The following is a 24,885-nucleotide window of genomic DNA, read 5'->3' on the forward strand; positions in this document are numbered from 1 at the left end:
ATGCCATACTGACAATTGGCAAGTGGTGCCGACTACTGGCACAAAAGCATTGTTTTAATAAAACTACAAATTTATGAAATTTAATAAAAACTTATTAAAACTTTATTTATTATTGCAAAAACTATACAAAATTTCGAATCTGAATAAATTAACTTTGTAATAATTGAAAAGTTCCACTCAGAATAGTGAGCGATTAAAAACGCGAAAATCCTAAAAGTGCCGATTACTGGTACACTTACCCTAGTTGCACTAAAAATCTGAAATTTTTTTCGAATTTGGTTGCTAAAGTTGAATTTAGCTGCACAAGAAGTGTTAAATGACATCTGTAATAGGAATTAAACCACGATAAAACGTGTAGATTAGGAGAGAGAGGAAGAGAGAGAGAGAGAAAAACTGGAGGCTCCTGCAATGTATCACAAGATTACATCCAGATATCCAAAATCCATTGGGCTTATCAAACAATGATGTGTGGACAATTGCCGTTTTGAAACTCAATATCTATCTACTGCAATATACGAAAATCGTACAATTAAATTAAATAAAGATATCTTGTTTTCCAAATGCTTATCGCACATCTCAGACTCTTCGGCGAAAAGTTTTCGCACATCGTAAAATTTCTATCAAATGAACATCAAAAGCGATGCAAAGGGACAAAAGCAAAGGGACAAAATTTTGAATAATTATGAATCCCACAAAATGCAAAATAATTACCCGATTCCAGTCAAACTTTACACATTCTAATAATAGCAGAAGGAAATAATTATTATGCGCACATGGAAATAATTATATCAGATTTCGACAACGACACCACTTCTAATAACTTTTAATATTCAGAACATCATAAATATTTTCCCCAATTTTCTTTCCTGAAATTAATTTAAACTTCGCCTATCTCAAAATTTCTGCTCATATAATAGTCAGATATATTGACTCACTCCCTCTGACAATAAGGCAAAAATGAAAAACTGAGTGGAACCCAAGATTTAGACCTTGTACATCGCATAGTTTCAATGGGAACAACGACTTATTGTATTAAAAACTCCAAATCTTTAAATAGTTTAAAATCGTGGTTCATATCAAATATTTGTTTAAGATCAAATAAATGTATAATACTTTATAATTCCTTGAGTTTTATCACTCTTAAAAGTGAGGTAGTTAGAGCTTGGACTGCAATTTTGAACCATCAACTCAAAAAACTGATTTTTGGATTCTCTAAATCCGCAATGAATTGCTATTCTTTAACTCTTTTCTTCATATTTTATTTATTTGATTATTGTTGTTATTACATTATTATAATTAATATTTTTCTCGTACTTAAATTATTTTAGGAATATATTTATGGCGATAAAAACGTTAATTTTGTTTATCATTACTAGGTTAAGTTAAAACCAATTAAAAAACAATAACTGTACAAATTGGATAATAATAAATAGAAACGATGAGGAGAGAAAATACAAAGAGGAATTACACTATAAATATAGAATTTAGAAAAATTACTATTACGTTCTTCCAATTGAAAATGTCAGGAAACTTATTTTTGCGGGAGTCTTCGGCTGATAGCCGTGGTGGTAGTTTGTGTTATAATTTTCTGTTTTGAATCTTTAATTATTTTGCAATATTAAACTAATCGCTATCGTAGTCGTTTTTTCCAGCCACTGTTAGGGGACGTCGTGATTCATCCTCCGAACCGTAGACAACTTCTTCGTCGGAATCGTTAATCATGGAGAAAGCAGGGTTATCCTTGGTGACTGAGATTTCAGCTAAAAGAATTTTAAATTGCTATTATTATCTTTTTTGGAATATGTTAAAACCTTACCTTGCGAGAATCTACCACTGGGTGCATAGACATAGGCCATTGTAAACAAATAGAAATTTAATAGACCATAGAAACACATAAACTGCGCTGAACTTTTATAGGTGGTATTTAAACTGGCTACAAAATTATCCTCTAGAATGCCGAAACCAAAACGACATGTGGTCACGGTAATTGTTATTGATATGACAAAGAGCATCAACAGAGTAAGAAATTTCAAGCGCATATCTAAGGGACAGAAGAAATATTAACGTATTGTTGAATACTGAAATTTCATGCTCTTACCAAAAAATGGCATTGATCTCAGCTCTGTATAGGCCCTCAAGATCAGCATAGCCAAATAAAGAATATACATACACCCGGCAATGTAAAAGAACATTTTAAAGCCCTAAAAGAAAATAATGTAATTTGTATGTGAGTATGGCAGACAGAAAATAATTGTAACGTTTCATTTAAGGCTGCTTTTGTATGACAATTGGAAAGATAATTGTATACACGTGTGTTTTTCTTTCGCATACACGTTCGAATCGTCATACTGAAGAAGTCCCTTAGAATCGTCTACATCTAATTCAAACTCACATTGTAGTTTTTCGTATCAACAAAATGACTATAGGTAGGATCCTTTAATTCATTACATTTCTCCCAAGTGGCTAAAACAATGGCACATAACCATATTGGCATGACCACAATTAATTTTGGCAAATAGAAACGTAAAAATCTTCGTTCATTTTGTCTCAAACCATGATAGATGCATAGCCAAAACATCAAAAGAGAACATAGGAATGTAGCCTGCAGGACAGCATCCAACATACCGGGTAGCCATGAATTCATGAGGAATATCAGTGGGAAGAATGGGTCTGCCAAAAAATGAAATAATTAATTACACATATTTTAGTAAAAGAGAACAACAAAACTCACTATCATATAACAATAACAATGGCAGGAGAACTGATATCCATTTTTGTTCAATTGACCAATCGTAGATAGGATACTTTCTCAAGCTATGGGCATACCAACACTGTAAAAAAATAATTCTCATATTAATGGCACATACACACATCTAACTAAGAGTCTCGAAATACTTACTATCACAATAAAGGCAAACAGCAAAAATATGAATCGGAACCATATTTCAATTTGTGTAAATTCCGGGCTATATGTCTTGAACTGTAAGAAAACAAAATTCGATATAAGTAAAAATCTCTCAAGGATTTCTTCTTATAACAATACTCACATAAAATGTTATACCCGTTATATTATACTTCTGATGAAATGATTCCAAACCAAAAAATCTCACCGTAATGATGTAATGGGCATATTCCAAGAAACCCAAATGCATTACCGTAAATTCTTCACAATCATTACGTATACAGGATAGATGTCGTGTCCGATTATGAACATTGTTGGAGGAGAGAATGCTCAATGGTTTGTGTTGTTCCGTAATGCCATCGATTCCTACGCTAACATAAAATCGTTTATCATATTTTTCATCTGAAATTAAAGGGAAAAATAATAAATAAACGAGTAAAGAAAGTAGTAAGTTCGGCCATCATGACATACAAAGTGAACATGAGGACTGTGAGGCAGTTAGACACCCATTAGAAACTTCAAATAAATGATTTCAAATTTCAAAAGTGCTGAAAAGCCATCAGAATGCCGGATATTGTGTGGTATCGTCGAAATTCTTAAAATGAAGGAGTACCATTATTGAGGTGCTATACGAAAAAGTTGACCAATGTAGCCCATCTTCGAAGTTGATCTAAGTTCAGACCCAAAACAAATGTGTATCAAATTTCTGCACTCTATATGGATTCTGATCCTAATTACAGGGTGAGATGAAAAAACTGCAACCAACTTCAGGCTGCTGTCATTTCTAAGCCCCTCGTTCGACAGCTTTTAAAACTATTCCAGTGACAGCTCATTATATTGTTTACAAGCCTAAAAAATAATTTTGGTGAGATTTTTCCAGAAAAAAGTTATTCCCGCGTCGCAGTGACCGAAAAATGGCTCGTGAGCTGAACATATCGCAGTATTTCATTCGGCAAATATTGAAAAATGAGCTCGGGGCAAAGCAAAAAAAGACAAGACAAGACAAGACAAAAAACATGGTGACTAATGGGGGATATAAAAAAGTAAAAATTAAAAATTCCTAACTGGGAATAATAGCATGTTTCCATTGGAAACCGAACAACGTTGTTCGCTCTCAGAATTAAGTACACGAATTAACCCGTTCATACGGCACGATTCGTAATTCATAGTAAAATAATTCCTTTTTTCAAAAATTTTGTTTGTTGATTTTAATGGGAATTTATACGAAAATACATGAAATTCTCACTAATATGAATAGAAGAAATTATTGTTTTCCTCCCAAAGATTTATTATATCATTAATTTTACAATTTTCATTCACGATTTCAACTTTTTGTGTAAATGTTGACATTTTGAACACATTTTTGTGTTTTTCCATTTTTAAATTCTGCTGGAGAGACACTTGTCAAACATTTTTTCTGCCGATAGAAACATTTTGAAAATGTTGCCTCTTTTGTTTGCGTTTTCTGTGGAAATTTTAACTCGTGGACAAAATGCGTACCTCGAATGAGAGAGAAAACAAAATTTACTTTCATTTGAATGTACATACGCCATTCAACATTGTAGTTTTCATTCATAATTTTCAGTCTTCCCAAAATTTTTTAAAATTTCATCAAATTTTTCTATTTTTAATTTTTAAATGTCATAATTTATTTTTTCGATAAATGCTCTCATTTGTTAGGGATGGGACATATTTTTTCGTTGTTCTGAGAGTGATTTGATTTGAACAACGTACAAATATGAGTGTTCGCTCAGGAAATTTTGTGTGAAGAATTAGGTAGTTTTTTCATAGTTAAGGGTCAAACAACGAATAGAGAGCGAATCAAGTGCAGTGGAAACGCCACATAAACATTATGAGAAAAAAAAAACATATCTAGTTCAAGTCTACCTCACAAACAAAAATTGTAAAAGAAAGAAAGGTTTGCAGTACAAATCTTTTGGAGTAAAATACGTTTAATCATATTTTCTAAGTATTATTAAAATTCCTCTTAGAGGGGCCAAAGAAAGTGACGCCTTGAGATTGAAAGAGACCACAAGCACAGGCTAAGCCCTTTCTTTTGACCGAGTGAATTGATTGGAGTCTAGAAAGCAGGATCATTAAATCGAGAACCGTATAATTTTATATTAAAACCTACAATACTTTCCTCAAAGGACATGACTACATTAATGTGAATGTTTACATTTATTTTAATAAAACTTCAGAAATCAACATCTTGATACAATTCTAAGCTTACAATACTCACCATCGTTATTATTCGTTACGATTTTAGCAATTAACCACAACTGCTGCGAATACGTCGTCATTAGAGGCGATTTCATGGCAAACGGTCCCGTGGCTAAAACACTCGTCGAATTCGCTAAAGTTGTACGATTCAATATAGTTTTGGCTGTTATTTCGGTTGTGCTTGTTATCGGTGGACCGGTTAGACCAATTATTATGCCCAAACCGAAACAGGTGAAAAATCCCAAAAATACCATAACAAATTCACGTTTGTGCATCGAATACAAACGCATGTGAACGGAACGTTCACAACGGTCATGATGATATGCTGGAGCTATATATTTATTAAATTCACTAAATAAATCACTGAATTGGGAGAGGGAATTCTTAAGGCGCAGCAAGAGACCACCGGATGGCAAATGATAGGCATAGCCTAGGCCATTGGTGTCAGAGGGTGGTTTAGCCATATTGTTGTAAATATGGCGATGTTACAATTGTTGGTGTTAATATTACTATTGTTGCTTTTTGCGTGCTGTTGTTGTTGCGATAATGGGGCCTGTATGTCTGCTGAAGCCAGCCAAATAACAAAAAGGATGGAGGCAGACACAAAGAACCAACTCAAAATGAGGATTATCTAATAAACTCGCCAGACAATATAGTATATGTTTCTATCAATCGACAAAGTAACTTTCTGATTATTTCTTTTTAACGTTTAGTAGTAGTTATGTTTGCATATTTGCCAAAACAAATAATTTTTCAAGGTTCCGCAGCTAATTTATTCATTTGTCGTTTATAGTTTTCGCCATGTTTTTTTTTTCTTTGGAACAATACGTATTGTTTTTCGTAAAAATTTAACTCAAATATCAGAGATCATTTTTACACAATAAAAGGATTAATTGCCACATATTCCACACATTATTTAACATTATTTTAATCTTATTCTTTTTTATTGATTTCACATTTCTTTCTCTTTAGTTTTCTGTGAAAATCTCGACGAAACTTTGTATCTTTTTTCCAAAGGATACACTTACACATATGTTGGCTAAAATGCTATGGGGTGGTTTTTGGCGTTTGACACTAATGACAGTATGTTGCATACTTTAGGGCGCATGTCTGAACCAAACATGTTATTTTATTGATAAGAAGCATGTGTTAGAATTTGTAATGATGTTTTTTGTTCGTTTGTTTGTTTGCATTACCGGCATTTTAATATTCCCTCTTCAAAAAGAGAAAGGTGGAGGAAATATTTCGAAACGTGCAAATTGTTTTGTAAACAATAACTTCGGCAATACATATTCAACGACACAGCAATCTGTTGATATTTTGTTTACAATTTCTTATTCAGTACATTGCCTACAAACGCATGTTTAATAATAAAATAATAATATAATTTATTTATTATTTATACACATTTCATTTATTCTCATCATGTGGTCATCAACTTAAAAATATAACATAACATAATTTTGATACATAGAAAATTAGAATAAAACTATTATCTCTATTAGTATGTTTACTTCAAAACACAACACATCCAACGAATTGAAATTAATTCAATCCCAAAACTTAATTAGACCATCCCAACCGGCCGTCACAACTTTACTCGCCTCGTGTGGATGCCATAGTGTACTGATGCAAACCCCCTCATGTGCTTGCCATTTTTTATACATTTTCGATGTCTTCCAATCCCATATATAACATTTACCATCACCATCTCCAGACACCAAATAACTCATATCTGGTGAGAAATCCAATTGACAGGCATAACCAGATACCATATGGCCAGTAAAGGATTTTTTGCGATTCATTTTAAAACGATTTAGCGCAGAGAATATTACAATTTTATTATCCAAACTCTGACATGCTAACCATTTGCCATTTGGAGCTAGAGTGACGGCTGGCATGGAATGCATAGTAGGATCAGCAATATATTTCATATCGACAGGTATATCCCATTCCCAAATGCGCATAGACTTATCATCGGAGGTAGTGACGAAACGTCGATTTTCATCAACGAATGTAATAGTGTTGACCGCACCCAAATGCCGGTCGTATTCTTGGACAATGTCTCCACTTCGTGTATCCCACTAAAATGATAAAAGAAAAATTATATTAAATTTATGTGTTGTAAAAATATGAAAAAACCAATATGGCCTCAAAATATAAACAAAGATGTAGTTACCGTTACGAGAGACTTTGTTAGGTTTACAGATGTTCAGATAAAAATGCGTCTAGAATATCAAAATGTGTTTTTTGTAAATAAGCTTATACCCATCAAGATTCTAACACAAACACCTCAAATTAAAAATATCACAAAGGCGTTCAAAATACGAATACGAAAATGAAAACAAGGTTTCCGACACCAGTGAAGTAAGTGCTCTTCATAAGTGGTATCTGCACATCATTAAACCTAAACATAGCTAACCTATTTTTTTTCTAATAGCATTTAAATGATTTACAAAATGCGAAGATGCTTCGATGCAATTGATGTGCATACAATAACTATTTGGTTTATATGATTTCAGGTTTATACCACTCGGTGCATGAGGAACCACATCAAAATTTTTTTTTTAAAGAGGCATATAGGTAGAAACTGCGACAACAATTTTAAAATGCCTCAATTCTGTAATATCCTTGTCTGGGACAAAATATTTGCTCATATGCAGAATTATTATTTGATTTTTTAACACAATAATCCCAAAACCTCCCAGTAAAGTCTCAAGAAGAGAGACTTTACTGCACCCATACCAAATCGGACTATTTTTACCAAATATTAATACTTACACAAATAATTTTCTTATCCGATGTACCAGCAACAAACAAATGCTGTTTATTATTGTCCGGGTGAAACTTGACACAGAATGGCATTTTGCGAGCTGTAAAACGTGAAACCACCTCTCCCGTTTCGGCATCCCATAGCTTAATGTAACGATCATATGAGGCCGATAGAAATTTGGTACCCTTATTATTCCAAGCAATATCTTTTATAGCCTGTCGATGACCATTAAATGTGCGTATACATCTACGTTCACCATAGACTTCCCATAATTTGACACGACAATCCATTGAACCGGACAATAGTAAATGTGCTGTTCGTGGAAACCAACGTATGGCTGATATGCCTTTGGTATGACCCGTCCAGGTATGTATGTGCGCTTTGGGTAGGAAACATTTTGTCGGTGGAGCTCCGGTTCTTAGATTTACATCAAGATCATGAGGTGCGTGAAGATATGAACGCCCCTGATAATCATATGCATCTTTAACTGTTTGTGGAAATCAAAAAAGAAAATTATTAGAAAATTATTGAGAAAATCTTCAAGATCATTTAACTTACTGTGTAATATTGATTTCTCTTCCAATGGCTTGTCTTCTGGTATTCTATTGCGGCGATGCCTCTTCGACAAGATCTCTTCCAATTCAGCTTTTTCTTGTTCATTTGGCTTAGCCACCCGCTGTTCATCTTTATACTGTCCCCATGGCCCGAGAAATCCCTCAATATCTTCCGGATTGTCATTTTTCTCCTGTTTTCGTTTCTTCTTTGGCTTCGGTGCCTCAAACACTGTTTTGCCATCGTCATCATAGGCCGATTGTAAGTCTCCAACAAATGAACGGCCATCGGCCTCTTCATCCACGGACGGATCTAAGGCATAGCCATATGTGTGAAATGTTCTACGTTGATTTTCAAACTCGAATGCATTGATGTGAGCTTTCTCTACATAACCGGCCAATGTATTTCGTGCCGCTTTCATTTGTTGTGTCAAGTCAGGATTTTCTGGTCCTTTCACCGGGGCAAACAGCTCTTCATAACGTGGATTGTATTCAACTTCTTTGAGTGTTGGATCTATGGTACGTTGAACGGCAGCTGAGCCCATCGGTACAACTTCTGGAGCTGCACATACGGCCAATGATTTAGCCACCGAAAGTTTCGGATCGACGGGCTTGAGGTAGTCTGGCATTTCTTCTTTTCTTTTTGTTGCTTCTGTTGTGCTCTTTTCTCCGTCAGCTTTTGGAATCTCCTCATTCTCTGAATGTTCTTCTTCAGAAGAACTACCATAGTTTTGTATTCCAAGCATTTTTAAAGGAAAATCTAAAAAACCACTAAATAAAATTCGACGCCACCACCACACGAGAACAAGAGCTGAATCAAAATACAAAGGCAAGCGTTAAAATCAACGCCGTCATATAAATAGGCTACAAAGAAGCAAGGGAAAGTGTCGATAAAGAACAAAATCAAAACAAAACCAGTAAAGAAAGTCTTAAAGTTGGAGCGGGCCGACTTTATGATACCCTACACCACTTTGCTAATTTAGTAGAGCTGCGCATAACAATTAAAAGTTTTTATGGGAGAATTGTATGATACGCTATGATTATAATTATAATTTGAATTTCAAAGGACTAAATATGCCGAAGCATTTGTATCTTTTAAATTCGAACTTGTATTGCCCATATGGTGCACAATTAATTTGAAATCGGATAAAGATATATATGGGAGCTATATCCAAATCGGAACCGATCTCGATAAAATTTGGCAAAGATATTTCTGAGCTGTATTTGATATATTTCCCTGAATATCGTTGTTACGGAGTGAATATTACGGCTGTGGGTAATAAATATGACAAATCGGATGAACAATATATATGGGAGCTATAGCTATATCTGAACCGATTTCGATCAAATTTGCCATACATATTTTCAGGTCCTATCTGATCGTACGTGCAAAATTCCATACTATTCGGACTGATATTACACGTTTGGTGCACAATAAAACGCAAATCGGACGAAGATATATATGGGAGCTATATCTAAATTTTGACCGATTATCTCCAATTTCAATAGGGTTCGTCCTTGGGCCAAACAAATGATTTGTGCAAAATTTCATCTGCATAGGGCAATAAATGCGAACTGTACTTTGTTTACAAAAATACATGGACAGACGGACGGGCATGCATAATCGACTCAGACTCAGGGTCTATCTCGTTGCCTTTTGCCTGTTACAAACAAATGCACAAAGACATAATACCCTGACCACCTTGTGGTGTAGGGTATAAATATGCACAATCTGTGGGTTCTAAAGATCGTAAATGGGCCCGATGTAGGGAATTAGAAGCGTGTTTTCGCCCAGAACAGTGTTACCCAAACTTCGACGTACTAAGTCGACATTAGAAAAAGCATGGTAGAAGAATATAGGTAGACGCGTCGACACAGCTGCTGGGACAATGAACTGTCAAACCAATTTTGAAATTGAAAATGTTGAATGAAAAATTATTTAAATTTGTAAAAATTGTTGAAAACGCGAATTATAATAGCCTCCGAATAACGTACTATAAGAAAACATATAAAAATTTACTTATATTTGAAAAAAAATTAAATTTTTTTGACACATCAATGCTCCCAAGCGTTGAAGCATCTACCTGTATTCTTCTTCAATGAGAAAAAGCATGAGCAACTGCTGATAGCTGGGATTGCTAATATTTTTCTTCATTTTAATGTCACAATTTGCGGTATAAATAAACGATTTGGAAAATTTAATAATTAAAGATTAAAAACTGCAAAATAAAAGTACGAGTAATAGAAATGATAAAAGACTGGTAAAAAACAGTAGAAATCGTGGGGTGAAAGAAAATATATGTGGTTAAATTTGAGATTCTAATTTTGTGGAGCACATAAAATATGTTGTGGAGTCTGCTGATGATTTTGGAGCAGTCTTGAAAAATTGACTCTAAACTGAATTTGCTGAAAAACGCATACAAAATGTCTTTTGGAAAAAGCATGCTTGCCTACACTTAAGGTGAGGGCACATAAGCAGATTGGTATCATGGCATATCAATGTTCCCAAGCGTTGATGCATCTGCCTGTAAGTCAGTAGTTATTGTCTATTGACAGTAAAAGTATTTTTTTTTTTTTTTTTTTTGTAAAAACAGGCCGTTAAAGCAAAGACATAAAATGTGTCTACAATACATAGATTAACAGCTCAAGAGTAGACAGCTCAAGAGTAGAGTAACAGCTCAGCTCTTAATATAAAAACCACAATTACGGAAACGAATGACAAACAAAATCCAAAAATGTGGTTGAAAAATCCAAAAATGTGGTTTCGAAATTAAATTCCATAGACCTTTCCAAAAATTTGCATATTGTCTTAGCGGTTTAAATCTAAATCAGTTAACACTGGTAACTATAGTTGTGTTCCAGAACCTGCAAATTAGTACTAATTAGCACTAATTCTGCTACAACGCGTTCCCGTACTCCAAAAACTAGCAAAACTTGCATCTCTCTCGAGAAAAAAATGGCGCTGAGTGGTGCACATTTCTGCTTGTTTTAGCTACATTGTTACGTATTCCTGATTGGCGGCGTTAAAAGTGACCCTCCGGCTGCTAGCGGTCTCGGGGTCTGGTTCTCAACCGTCACTTTGTAACACCTCAGGACGAACACGAAATTGGAACTTTACACATCACAAATACAATACACTACACAAACACAACACCTGCTCAGACAAGGGAGAGTTGATGTTTCTACTCCCGCATTCGCCCACCCTTCCATGGTCTTCAGGGTTCCTTTTTAAAGTAATTTTTTGAAGACCCCACACACACTCACCGTTGAACAAATCTCACGGTTCCAAAAGGGTATGCTTACCATTGAAGTTCCAGAAATGCCCGGCCATGAGACTTCAGGGCTGTGGGAGTTCCCCACGTGGAATAATAAAACCTTCCGCACATCGACCTTTGCAAAATTAACTCAGCAAAGGGTCGAAGTTTTGTTGCGTCGGGTGGGCCATCAGGGGGCGTGTAGGCTACATGGCTTACCTGGAAAATTCAATGTAAATAGTTTTTACATTGTTTTTAAAATATGCCATTTGTTTACTTACCCCAGTAGCTATTTCTTTGAAAAGAGAAATAGCTCAGAGACCCGATTCAGAAAAATAAAATTTTAAAGTTAGATGCTGTTGCGCATCAGGCGAAATGAAAAAGAAAATGACAAGAAGGAAATGGATGGCGTTGCCATTATAAAAGAATAGGGATCGTTCAATCGTTATTTGGCTACGGATTTATACAACCATGGCTGAGTAGCCATTTCGTAGCTACCCTATCGCCATCAACAAGGTCCATAATAAATATTGGAAATTTTAGGAAAAATGGTGGCAAAATGAAGCGACTATAAAAAGGGGGAAAATAGGAAAATTGGCAACATAGTGTTGCAAAAGATCTAAGCAAGAAGACGGTCCAAAGTAGTTTTTAACACTAAAAAAAAGTGAATATTTATATGTGTGTTTACTTGTTAACAAAAAGTGAGAACATCATACTAGTGACAGTGGGAAAGCAAACAACATTTTTATTTTTGTATTTTTTTTATATATAAAGGTTCCCCAAAATCACAATATTTTTTTTGGTCTCCACTGACTGCTGAGTGGGGATCTGGTGTTAAATGCCCGGTCCTTGGGTTTAAATTGGCCGTTGAATTTGAAGGTCTCCCTGTTTGGTGTCATACTTCTGTTTGGTGTCCGTATCTGAGGCAGCGGAATTTGGGTCAAAATTGATCGGATGGCCACAAGTTGGAGATTTTTTTTTGATCGCAAGTTGTCATCTCCTATGGCATAAAAATTAATATTTTGCCACGTAATTAATGACCAGGTAATAGACACCCTTTTTCTTTATCCATGTTTTGGAGCACGGAAGAATATCCAGGGAATTGCAACTAAAAAAGAAAGAGAAATCGACAAATTAAGAAAATTTATTTGAAAAAAAATCAAAAAAAAAAAAAAAAAAAAAAAAAAAAAATTAATTTAAATAACGATAGGAGAATATTGATAGACATGCAAATTATTTTAATATAAACATATTGCAAATTTAATTGAATAGTATAAGTATGTGTTGTGATGTCCTCTCTTAATGTTTTAATGTAAGGATGTTTAACGCCAGTTTCCTTTAAATTTCACCTAGTACTATATGAGCAATATCCAGGGAAAGCTAGAGGGTGTAGTCGTATGTTTCAATTCGAGCCAATTTTGGCTAGTGAGGCCGTTGTAAGAGAGCTCCTTTACAGTAGGTAATATTTTGTTTAGAATTTGAGGTCTGAAAAGTGCAGACAAAATTCCCTAGGTTTCTCACAAGGAAAATTTGCTATTTTTCATATGTTTACAATTTTTTTTAATCTGGTGTTAGATTGTCCGTTTTAAAGATCGACAAAATGTATCTGTATTTAGCTGTAAGTCCTTTCTGTCAATAAATAATGTTGTGATTAGAATTAGACTAAAAATAAACTATGTGTTAAATTTTTGTTAATAGGGCAATTTTCTAGCTAGGTAAAGAGGTGAGTGTGTGTGGGGTCTTCAAAAAATTACTTTAAAAAGGAACCCTGAAGACCATGGAAGGGTGGGCGAATGCGGGAGTAGAAACATCAACTCTCCCTTGTCTGAGCAGGTGTTGTGTTTGTGTAGTGTATTGTATTTGTGATGTGTAAAGTTCCAATTTCGTGTTCGTCCTGAGGTGTTACAAAGTGACGGTTGAGAACCAGACCCCGAGACCGCTAGCAGCCGGAGGGTCACTTTTAACGCCGCCAATCAGGAATACGTAACAGATGGCGCCCAACTATTAAAAAAATAAGGTTCTGTCGAACCCAAAAACTCAGTAATCGGTGCAATAACATCTAACCACCTTGATATAGACCATAGGAAAAAAATAGACATAAGTTATATCGCAATATTCTTCAGCCTTGCTGATATTGATCCATATTTTCTTTGAAAATATGTAAGTGCAATATTAGTTTTAGGAATTAGAATATTTAGGATATTACTTCCATAACAATAATCGGTCAGTGCAATAGCTTGTTCGTCGTGAGTGTAACAATGTATGTATTGTAAATGACCTGTTTAGTGTTGTTTGTGTAAACTTATTAACGTAGCTGAAATAGGTAGGATTTTTGATTTCTGGGAAATGTGCAATATTCACCGATATATGAATTATCAGGTGACAGTTGCTCTCCTATTTTACGAGATCTTTTTCTTGATGGTTATAACAAGAAAATGCCGTGAAAAAAGGGATCAAAAGTTCTAAATAAAAAAGATAAAGTTAAAAACAAAAAAAAAAAACATTTTTCGTAATAGTATTTGTTCTGAACCTGCTTGGATAACCGAAAGGGCATTTTTATAAAAGAAATATAAAACACACACCTCTATGAAATAACCTAAAATGAAAATCCCTATATAGTATTTATTGAAATATTAAAAAATTGTGCTGTCTTAATTTTTGTATGCTGTTTGAATTGTGTCGTCATTTTTATATTTATTTTTAAATTTTGTTTTGGTTATTTTTTTATATTGATTTTTATTTTTTTATATAATTATTTTAATTACTTATATTTAATATTTATATTTTTTTATAATTTTTATATTTTTTATTTTTTTATATATTTTTTTTTAAATATTAGTGTTGTGACGGATTTATATGTATAATCAGTTTTGACAGATCTTATTTATAAATCGGACAAACCTATTTATTTTCATCAAACATTGGTCGAAACACAGGCTTTTTTGCCAATGACTGATGAAATTGACTCTGAAGCTACACGTCGAAGTAAGCGAAATCGTACAGCTTCCTTTGACATTAGCAGAAACTATTTTCAATCTGTTCCAAAACATAGGAAAAAAGCAAATAGTGGCAAAATGGTTAATCCACCGTCTACGGGAGATCAGTCGATTATTGACATGTCTCAAAGCATAAATTCCAATCCTCAACCAAATAATGGAGTGTCAAATAGAAACCCAACAGATCCTCAACGGATAAACAATAATGTAAACGGCAACCCTGATGAGAATATGTTAAGGCAAATGGTAAATGAGAATGTTGCAAATGTTCAACTAAATCTAAGGCCTTTAATTCAAGAATGTGTAGGAGGTGAATTAAAAAAGGTTTATGAAGCTATTGGAAAGTTAGGGGATATGGTTAAGAACATAACCGATACTGCTAGTGCAACTAATCAAACCATTTTTCAACCTAGTAACATACATCGCGATTTTACCGCTCCTCCACCACTATTTCTAAATAACAGACCTCCAGAGATACCATCATCTAACATGATGTTATTTCCTCCCGGCCCCAATTTGGAGAGGCCTAGCAAAGTGGAGAAGTTTAAACTGAAGTTTGATGGTAATCCTTCTGGAATTTCTGTAGAAGATTTCGTTTTTAGATTAGAGTATTTGAAGAACCAATACAAAGTATCTTGGGAAGACATTTTTGCTGAATTCCAGAGTTTGTTGTCGGGTGGAGCGTATGAATGGTACTGGCTACAAATTAAAACTGGCGTAGTGCGAGATTGGTCTTCGTTGAAAGACGCCCTGTTCAGGAGATATAGCACCACTAGGTCAAATTTTGATGTCATGAGCGAAATTGTAGAAAGGAAGATAAAGCCAGGGGAAAGCTTAGATAATTTTTTTCAAGTCATAAATACCTTGAGGTCGAAGTTAAGCCAGCCAATATCTGAGAGAGAAATCATCCAGATTGTTAAGAGAAATTTGAAAGGTGAAATATTTAGAATGATTTATCCCATGAGCATACATTCAATGGAAGAACTCAGGATGGAATGCATAAGAGCTGAAAAAACTTGCAACAAGCGAGATGTGAGGTATATGCCTCCACCTCCATACCAAAATGTTAGAGTACACGAGTTGCAAACATGCGAGGATAATTACTATGTAAATGAAACCATGCCAGAAGTGTCTGAGATCCAAGGGGAACAAATTTGTTGGAACTGTCGTAGGCCAGGACATCGGTTTATGGATTGTTTGTCGGCACAAAGATCACTATTCTGCTACAGATGTGGCCAACCGAACACCGTCGCACCAAAGTGTCCGAGGTGCCAATCGGAAAACGGGAAAAGGAACACAGTGTCAGCGGGAACATCGTGTTCGACAGACAGACCCGTAACATCCAAACAACAACAAAATGCTTAGAGCAACTTAATTATCCGTCCATTCGGCATTACCTACCAATAGAAGTTCGAAAAGCGAACTATGAAATTATAAGAAGACACATCTTTGAGGAGAAAAAAAATTGTGAGGGATTGACTGAAACAGAAGTCACCAAAGATGATGAAAAGGTGATAGTAGTTCCTAAGAAAGCCAAAAATCCAAAAAGTTAGATAGAATTCTGAAGCTCCGACATAGAAAAAAAGAAAACAAAATGATTAAAAAAATGCTTATTGAATCGGTGAGAAAATACAATGAAACATCTGATCAAAGGCCTTACGCCACCATAACTATTGAAGGTCAAGAACTAAAAGGACTGCTGGACTCTGGAGCCACAGTTTCGGTTCTCGGTAAAGGATGTAGAGAGTTAGTAGACAAGTTAAAAATGGAACCAGATTTTTATTATACCAATGTTAGAACCGCTTCAGGCCAATTACATCGAGTGTTAGGAAAGATAAGAGTAAAAGTCCAATACAAAGATATCGAAAGAGAGATAAGTTTCTACATGTGTCCAGACCTAGAACAGCCTTTATATTTAGGAATTGATTTTTGGAAAGCTTTTAATTTAGCCCCTGATATAGTATCAGTCAATGTCATAGACATAGAAAAAATCCAAAACAAATTCGTGGAGGAGAACGATTATCCGAGAGAAATACATAACCTTACAAATGATCAAAAAGAACGGTTGCAAAAGACTGTGGAATCATTCCCTTCTTTTGAGAAAATGGGTCTAGGGCATACAACGCTGGAAAAACATTCAATCAAACTTGTTGAGGGAACAAATCCTATTAAAGATAGACATTACCCCATTTCCCCAGCGGTGCAAGAAATAATTTACCAAGAAATAGATAAAATGTTGGAACTAAACGTCATTGAAGAGAGCAATAGTGCGTGGAATAATCGAATTACGATAGTGCGGAAACCAGGAAAGAATCGTTTCTGTTTAGACGCGCGGAAATTAAATGCTGTAACGATGAAAGACGCGTATCCGCTTCAAAATATTGATGGAATTTTGAGCCGTATAGATCAAACTGTTTTTATTAGTAGTGTTGATTTAAAACATGCCTTTTGGCAGATAGAGCTGGATAAAGAGTCAAGACCATACACTGCCTTTACTGTCCCAGGACGTCCGCTCTATCAATTTAGAATGATGCCTTTCGGGCTATGTAATGCGGCGCAGCGTCTTTGTCGATTGATGGATAAAGTTATTCCGTCTCGTCTAAAATCCAATGTCTTTATTTATTTAGACGATTTGTTAGTTATTTCAGAGGATTTCGAAACACATTTAAAACTATTAGATCAAGTTGCCGACTGTTTAAGAAAAGCCAACCTCACGATAGGACTTAAAAAGAGCAAATTCTGTTTTAAAGAACTAAAATATCTAGGCTTTGTAATTGGAGGGGGTGTATTAAAAACGGATCCTGAAAAGGTAATGGCCATTAAAAACTTGAAAGTGCCAAAATGTCCACGAGATGTAAGAAGTTTTTTGGGAACAGCGGGGTGGTACCGCAGATTTATTAAAAATTTTGCCAGCATATCTGCGCCTTTAACAGATACACTCAAAAAAGGACCAAAATTCTTGATGACCAAGAACGCCATAGATGCATTTGAGGAGTTGAAGAATGCCTTGACAACGGCCCCGGTGTTAAAACATCCGGATTTCTCCAAACAATTTTATATCCAATGTGATGCATCGGAATACGGAATAGGGGCCGTATTATTCCAGAAGGGAGACCATGATGAGGAATACCCTATAGCCTTCTACTCCCAAAAGTTGAATGATTGCCAAAAAAACTATAGTGTGACAGAGAAAGAATGCTTGGCGGCCGTTATGGCAGTAAAAAGATTCAGACCCTATGTGGAAATGATGAAATTTACGGTCATAACGGACCATGCCAGCCTGAAATGGCTCATGGGGGTGAAAGACCTTAGTGGTAGATTAGCTCGATGGTCCCTGCAGTTACAGGGATACAACTTCAATATTGAACATCGAAAAGGAAAAGACAACGTAGTGGCAGACATGTTGTCACGCTTGGAAGTTGTAGAAGATGTCGAAATTGTGGACGATCTTTTCGACTTTGAAACAGCCGAGTTCGAAAGTCAGGAATACAAAGACTTGATCGGTGATATCGAAAAAAATACAGCCAAATTACCTGATCTGAAAATTGAGAATGGACTTATTTTCAAGCGTACCAAAACAGAAAATGATTTAGATTTTGAGGAAATGCCGTGGAAATTATGGATTCCCGAATCCCTAACATATCTTTTGATAGAAAAGGCACATAATGAAGTGACCTCTGCTCACGGGGGAATAACAAAAACATTGCATCGTCTACAACGATTTTATTATTGGCCAAAAATGGCATCACAAGTAAGGGCATTTGTTGTGAACTGTAGGACATGTAAGGAGACAAAACCCCTAAATAGAAATATGCAACCTACTATAGGATGTGAGGTCGTTACTGAACGTCCATTCCAAAAATTATATATGGACTTTTTAGGAAAGTATCCTCGTTCGAAAGGTGGTAACAGCTATATTTTTATAGTTGTCGATCATTTTTCCAAATTCGTATTTCTAAAAGCCATGAGAGAAGCAACCACCTCAAATGTAGTCCAATTTCTTGTACAAGAAATCTTCAGAAAGTTTGGAGTTCCAGAAACGATTCACACGGACAATGGAGCGCAGTTTACTGCTAAGGGTTTCAGAGAAATGATCGAAACCTTTAAAATCAACCATATGCAAACGGCACCGTATTCACCACAATCTAACGCCTCAGAGAGGGTAAACCAATCTGTATTGGCTGCAATCCGGGCATATTTGAACGAAGATCATAGGGAATGGGACACATATTTAACAGAAATCGAATGTGCTTTACGATCATCAATCCACTCTTCAACGGGGGTAACTCCGTTCTTTGCATTATTTGGTTACGAGATGTACACGTCCGGCAGTGACTACAAGCTAGCCCGCAAACTACAATCTTTATGCGATCATCAGATAAATGAATTAGGCAGAAAAGAACGGTTGGAAATAATCAGGGACAAAATTGAGAAAAACCTACACGAGGCCTACGAGCGGAGTGCGAAACGCTACAATCAAAGGGCCCGAATAGTTAAATTCATTCCCGGACAGGAGGCCTACAGGAAAAATCATATATTGAGCGATTTTGGGAAAAATATAAACGCCAAATTTTGTCGCAAGTACCTAAAGTGCAGAATAGTCAAACCGATTGGTAGCAATATGTATGAAATAGAAGATATGCAGGGAAAGCCTTTAGGAACCTGCCACGTGAAGGATCTGAAGATGTAGAGCTTAATGGCGAAATTGTTTTTTGATTAAGATAAAGTCGAAACAATATAGGTGGTCAAAGTGGCTAACTGAGCTACGGCCAAAAACCATGTAGCTGAAATCTAACCACATAAATGGTTTCCCATCATAGGGGCAGGTCGGAACTATGCCATCGCGAACCTAGGGAATTTAGGCCAAAGTGGTAGATATCCTAGTTAGGTTTTGATCACGTAATAGCTTCGACCACTATCGTTAATAAAAAAACAGAGTATCCATATAAAGGGTGAAGACGAATGTCATGATAAAATGTAACTTAGCCCCATTATTAAAAACGTAAAACTTAATATCCCAAATTTCGTATAAAACTGAAATATTTTCTTGTTGACCCATTTTGAGGAAATGACATTATGTTTCGCCGGTTATTAAAAGTTATACTGGTGATTTTCCAGTTTGTAAAACGTGATGTGTTGGTGTCAATATTGTATATATTGTCTTATTGATAAACAAACGTAACAAAAAAACATATCACCAATAATTTCGTCAGGCAGATAAAGTTAAGTTACCATAAATTAAATTATTGTGGAAGTATCTTAAATAAGAACCTAATAAACTCAGCTAAATTCTGTTCACTTTTGTGCCCATTATTTGGACAAGAATTGTGGAAGCATGGTACAAATTTTGCTTTGAAAGACTCAATTTTGAACATTGAACATCTATTCGATCCAAAAGCGAAAATATTAATATAAATCTCAAGAGATTTAAAACACTTTGAACATTATTTTGTATATTTATTAGGCCAATAAAAACATCTCTGCTTTTATATAAAAAGGCTAAAAAAATCACCTCCTAACTCCTAACAAGTTAAACTGCCTAAAAACAATTTCAGAAATGTATCACTCACCTGTACATATCATGGTAAAATAACTCCTTCACATGGATAAAATTTCGATGGGGGAAAAATAAATATAAAATCAACACTTCCACCGCAGATTGAGCCCATATTAGCCACCTCATGTTTTGTTCTGGGACGTCTGCAATATGTACACAAAAATTAGACAATGTTTTTTTTTGTAAAGCAAAAAAAAGTAATAAATATACTCACGGTTTTCCACTTACACCAGGGACAGACGCTTTATTGCGCGATAGTTAGTTTTCTATTTTACGAATACCATGCTTTTATCCATATAAACACACAATTCCGAAAGATTTGGAGCAAAACAAGTTCATGTTAGGCAGGAATTTGTTCAAAAATAAGTAAGCGCAGTATAACTAATTCTTAATGACCGGACAATAACAATAATATGACCCCCGACTCAGCAGTATCTGAAAAAAAAAAAAAAAATTAAAATTACTACGGCATTTATAAACAGTAAAGGTTTAACTTACAATTTCATAAACCCAAAGGAGTACGTAGTGGTTGGAGGGCTGAATAAAAGCATTGAATACACCATACACCATTCAATGATGGTTGGTGTAGCCCAAATGGGGATTTTACCCAAAAATTAAAAAGGAATCACCACAGCTCACTCACGGCCAAACAATAACCACACAAGTTTGGTAGAACGTACGCATTTCACTTTCTGCACACTACAAATTCTGCCAAATGATACTGAAGAAATCCATGTTAAGGAACTTTACTCATATCCCAGTCGAACCGAGTAACCTAAAAAAATATGCATTAATATAGGGGTAGATATAAATAAAAATATATAAATTATACTCACAGTCTCCTTAAATATTGTTCGGGTGCTTCAAATCAAAAAAATTCTCCAAATAATTCAGGTGTAATCTGGAATTTTTCAATTATGTCGGCAAACACGTCTGTATGAATAAAGAAGAGAAATAAAAACAGTCTTCTTCTTATTTCCATTCATCAACATTTCATTCAGCGTGAATGGATAACATTGTAGAAACTAAGGTTGCCACCTTGCTATATACGCATAAACGTATGGGGGGACGGGTCGTACCATAACGCATACATGTATATGTGTGCATACATTAAAAAAATGACGCCACACAAAGTACCGTTGAACAAATCTCACGGTTCCAAAAGGGTATGCTTACCATTGAAGTTCCAGAAATGCCCGGCCATGAGACTTCAGGGCTGTGGGAGTTCCCCACGTGGAATAATAAAACCTTCCGCACATCGACCTTTGCAAAATTAACTCAGCAAAGGGTCGAAGTTTTGTTGCGTCGGGTGGGCCATCAGGGGGCGTGTAGGCTACATGGCTTACCTGGAAAATTCAATGTAAATAGTTTTTACATTGTTTTTAAAATATGCCATTTGTTTACTTACCCCAGTAGCTATTTCTTTGAAAAGAGAAATAGCTCAGAGACCCGATTCAGAAAAATAAAATTTTAAAGTTAGATGCTGTTGCGCATCAGGCGAAATGAAAAAGAAAATGACAAGAAGGAAATGGATGGCGTTGCCATTATAAAAGAATAGGGATCGTTCAATCGTTATTTGGCTACGGATTTATACAACCATGGCTGAGTAGCCATTTCGTAGCTACCCTATCGCCATCAACAAGGTCCATAATAAATATTGGAAATTTTAGGAAAAATGGTGGCAAAATGAAGCGACTATAAAAAGGGGGAAAATAGGAAAATTGGCAACATAGTGTTGCAAAAGATCTAAGCAAGAAGACGGTCCAAAGTAGTTTTTAACACTAAAAAAAAGTGAATATTTATATGTGTGTTTACTTGTTAACAAAAAGTGAGAACATCATACTAGTGACAGTGGGAAAGCAAACAACATTTTTATTTTTGTATTTTTTTTATATATAAAGGTTCCCCAAAATCACAATATTTTTTTTGGTCTCCACTGACTGCTGAGTGGGGATCTGGTGTTAAATGCCCGGTCCTTGGGTTTAAATTGGCCGTTGAATTTGAAGGTCTCCCTGTTTGGTGTCATACTTCTGTTTGGTGTCCGTATCTGAGGCAGCGGAATTTGGGTCAAAATTGATCGGATGGCCACAAGTTGGAGATTTTTTTTTGATCGCAAGTTGTCATCTCCTATGGCATAAAAATTAATATTTTGCCACGTAATTAATGACCAGGTAATAGACACCCTTTTTCTTTATCCATGTTTTGGAGCACGGAAGAATATCCAGGGAATTGCAACTAAAAAAGAAAGAGAAATCGACAAATTAAGAAAATTTATTTGAAAAAAAATCAAAAAAAAAAAAAAAAAAAAAAAAAAATTAATTTAAATAACGATAGGAGAATATTGATAGACATGCAAATTATTTTAATATAAACATATTGCAAATTTAATTGAATAGTATAAGTATGTGTTGTGATGTCCTCTCTTAATGTTTTAATGTAAGGATGTTTAACGCCAGTTTCCTTTAAATTTCACCTAGTACTATATGAGCAATATCCAGGGAAAGCTAGAGGGTGTAGTCGTATGTTTCAATTCGAGCCAATTTTGGCTAGTGAGGCCGTTGTAAGAGAGCTCCTTTACAGTAGGTAATATTTTGTTTAGAATTTGAGGTCTGAAAAGTGCAGACAAAATTCCCTAGGTTTCTCACAAGGAAAATTTGCTATTTTTCATATGTTTACAATTTTTTTTAATCTGGTGTTAGATTGTCCGTTTTAAAGATCGACAAAATGTATCTGTATTTAGCTGTAAGTCCTTTCTGTCAATAAATAATGTTGTGATTAGAATTAGACTAAAAATAAACTATGTGTTAAATTTTTGTTAATAGGGCAATTTTCTAGCTAGGTAAAGAGGTGAGTGTGTGTGGGGTCTTCAAAAAATTACTTTAAAAAGGAACCCTGAAGACCATGGAAGGGTGGGCGAATGCGGGAGTAGAAACATCAACTCTCCCTTGTCTGAGCAGGTGTTGTGTTTGTGTAGTGTATTGTATTTGTGATGTGTAAAGTTCCAATTTCGTGTTCGTCCTGAGGTGTTACAAAGTGACGGTTGAGAACCAGACCCCGAGACCGCTAGCAGCCGGAGGGTCACTTTTAACGCCGCCAATCAGGAATACGTAACAACATGAATTTGGCCGAGCAGAAATGTGCATATTGTAAACTTGACATTTAATTGGCAGGGCTAACAAGGTTAAAAAATGTATTGATACATTTCAATAAAGAAAATGATCAACTTGAAAACTAAAGGAAAAACTAATATTTGTAGTGCAAAAAACAAAAAGAGAAAATATGGAGCAACTGATGTATTCACTTTTGGATAATTCCAGCAGTGAAGAGGACTGGCTGAATGAGGAATCAGATTATTAATTATTATTATAAATTATTAATTTTAACTTATCGTCTTCAATACTCATTTTTTAAATGTTGGCGCTCTTTTCAGTAAGGTTTCACCAGTCCGATTTAGGCTGTTTACTTTTGGAATTTTGAATTTTGACATTTTATCGCATTTCTGCTAATTTTCCGTTCCCTTATTTTTTGAGCAAACCTAAATGAGAATGACATTTCGAACTGTTTTCTCTTCTGCTAGTTTTACTACTAAAAAAGTACTGGAACACAACTTATGTTGTTATGATACCATACCAACAGAGGTATTTCCACTGGGTTGCCAGATTTTGGCTCTGTCCTGTCCTCTGTCTTTATACTTCAATGTCTTTGGTTAAAGTACGTTTACATATAAAATCTTTACCCTCTTGTGATTTGTCAATTACCAGGACTAAGGTTGCATATACATAAAGAGCATATTTTGCTGGCTTAAGTCATCGGCTTGCTTCTTTTTAGATGAACAAAGTAGTTTTAGGTTGACATAGTTCGATTTTGGCCCTAGGCTCCTTTGTTCATTTCCGAAGAAGCCAGCCGATGACTTAAGCCAGCCAGATAAGTGCTTTATGTATTTCCACCCTAACTCGTTTTGAGATTTTGTATGCACTATTAGAGGAAAAAACTGTAGTTTTTTGGAATATTTGCTTTTGGCAATAATGATGTCATCATTGGTTTATTGTGAATGAAAACAGTTTTATTCAATATATCAACCAAAAGCACGAAAAATGTAAACGGTTTTATCGACCAGGGTATTCTAAATACAATTATTTAGCTAAAGCAAAAACCAACAAAATGACTTTCAGGGTTGCCGTGATTTGTGAACAAAATTTGTTTGCAAAAGGATTTTAGAAATGTCGTCACTTTGGATAATAAGTTTATGATTTGCTTACATTTGCTCTGTTCCAAAACCTACAAAAATCTTTTTTTTTGCATTTTTTATATTAAAAAGGAAAAATCGTTTATCGTAGTAAAAATGTTTACATTCTTGCAGCTCTGGAAGTGACCAATTATTATGTTTAAATTTTTAGGACTTGATACAAATAAACGTCATATAAAGTTTTCTAATAAAAGTTATGGATGTCTTCGCGTATGGAGTTTCAATGAACGAGTATTGAGAGGATGCTTTGATTGGGAGACAATAGGTCTCTCTGAAAGCACAAAAGAAATAAACAATAGAAAACATCTGATTGAATGTCGATAAATAAGAAGAAAAAGAGTTGCAAGTGATTGCAAGAAGAAATTTGTCCAGCAAGAATTTGC

At 35.1% G+C, this 24,885-nt stretch overlaps 2 protein-coding genes and 2 long non-coding RNA genes across 4 annotated transcripts; 2 read left to right on the forward strand and 2 right to left on the reverse strand.

Moving 5' to 3' along the window:
- Nucleotides 1–1,267: 1,267 nt before the first annotated feature.
- On the reverse strand, nucleotides 1,268–5,975 carry LOC101897777 (transmembrane protein 181). Its single transcript, XM_005190673.4, has 8 exons — nucleotides 5,145–5,975; nucleotides 3,048–3,304; nucleotides 2,900–2,980; nucleotides 2,732–2,831; nucleotides 2,393–2,670; nucleotides 2,099–2,201; nucleotides 1,817–2,041; nucleotides 1,268–1,760 (listed from the first exon to the last, which is right to left on the reverse strand). Exons 1-8 carry the CDS (start codon nucleotides 5,587–5,589, stop codon nucleotides 1,624–1,626), a joined length of 1,626 nt encoding a protein of 541 aa, XP_005190730.1. The 5' UTR covers nucleotides 5,590–5,975; the 3' UTR covers nucleotides 1,268–1,623.
- A 537-nt stretch (nucleotides 5,976–6,512) lies between these two features.
- LOC101897938 (pre-mRNA-processing factor 17) lies at nucleotides 6,513–9,282 on the reverse strand. The gene is made up of 3 exons (XM_005190674.4): nucleotides 8,457–9,282; nucleotides 7,907–8,385; nucleotides 6,513–7,209 (listed from the first exon to the last, which is right to left on the reverse strand). The coding sequence occupies exons 1-3, from the start codon at nucleotides 9,193–9,195 to the stop codon at nucleotides 6,676–6,678; spliced, it is 1,752 nt and encodes a 583-aa protein (XP_005190731.1). The 5' UTR covers nucleotides 9,196–9,282; the 3' UTR covers nucleotides 6,513–6,675.
- A 2,906-nt stretch (nucleotides 9,283–12,188) lies between these two features.
- On the forward strand, nucleotides 12,189–12,687 carry LOC131802252 (uncharacterized). The gene is made up of 2 exons (XR_009342114.1): nucleotides 12,189–12,404; nucleotides 12,478–12,687. It is a non-coding gene; the product is annotated as an uncharacterized LOC131802252 (long non-coding RNA).
- An 8,068-nt stretch (nucleotides 12,688–20,755) lies between these two features.
- On the forward strand, nucleotides 20,756–22,367 carry LOC131802255 (uncharacterized). The gene is made up of 2 exons (XR_009342115.1): nucleotides 20,756–22,084; nucleotides 22,158–22,367. It is a non-coding gene; the product is annotated as an uncharacterized LOC131802255 (long non-coding RNA).
- The last annotated feature ends 2,518 nt before the right edge of the window (nucleotides 22,368–24,885 follow it).

Source organism: Musca domestica, unplaced genomic scaffold (genome assembly GCF_030504385.1).
Source record: "Musca domestica strain aabys unplaced genomic scaffold, Musca_domestica.polishedcontigs.V.1.1 1, whole genome shotgun sequence".
Lineage (NCBI taxonomy): Eukaryota > Metazoa > Arthropoda > Insecta > Diptera > Muscidae > Musca > Musca domestica.

Bases quoted from the DNA above. Each gene is read 5' to 3' on its own strand.
- LOC101897777 (XM_005190673.4), bottom strand. From the start codon at position 5,589: ATGGCTAAACCACCCTCTGACACCAATGGCCTAGGCTATGCCTATCAT. The intron at 3,305-5,144 runs GTGAGTATTGTA...CTTTAATTTCAG, and splicing joins CGTAACGAATAATAACGATG to ATGAAAAATATGATAAACGA. The intron at 2,981-3,047 runs GTGAGTATTGTT...GTTTTCTTACAG, and splicing joins TAACGGGTATAACATTTTAT to TTCAAGACATATAGCCCGGA.
- LOC101897938 (XM_005190674.4), bottom strand. From the start codon at position 9,195: ATGCTTGGAATACAAAACTATGGTAGTTCTTCTGAAGAAGAACATTCA. The intron at 8,386-8,456 runs GTAAGTTAAATG...TTCCACAAACAG, and splicing joins AGAGAAATCAATATTACACA to TTAAAGATGCATATGATTAT. The intron at 7,210-7,906 runs GTAAGTATTAAT...TTATCATTTTAG, and splicing joins CGGATAAGAAAATTATTTGT to TGGGATACACGAAGTGGAGA.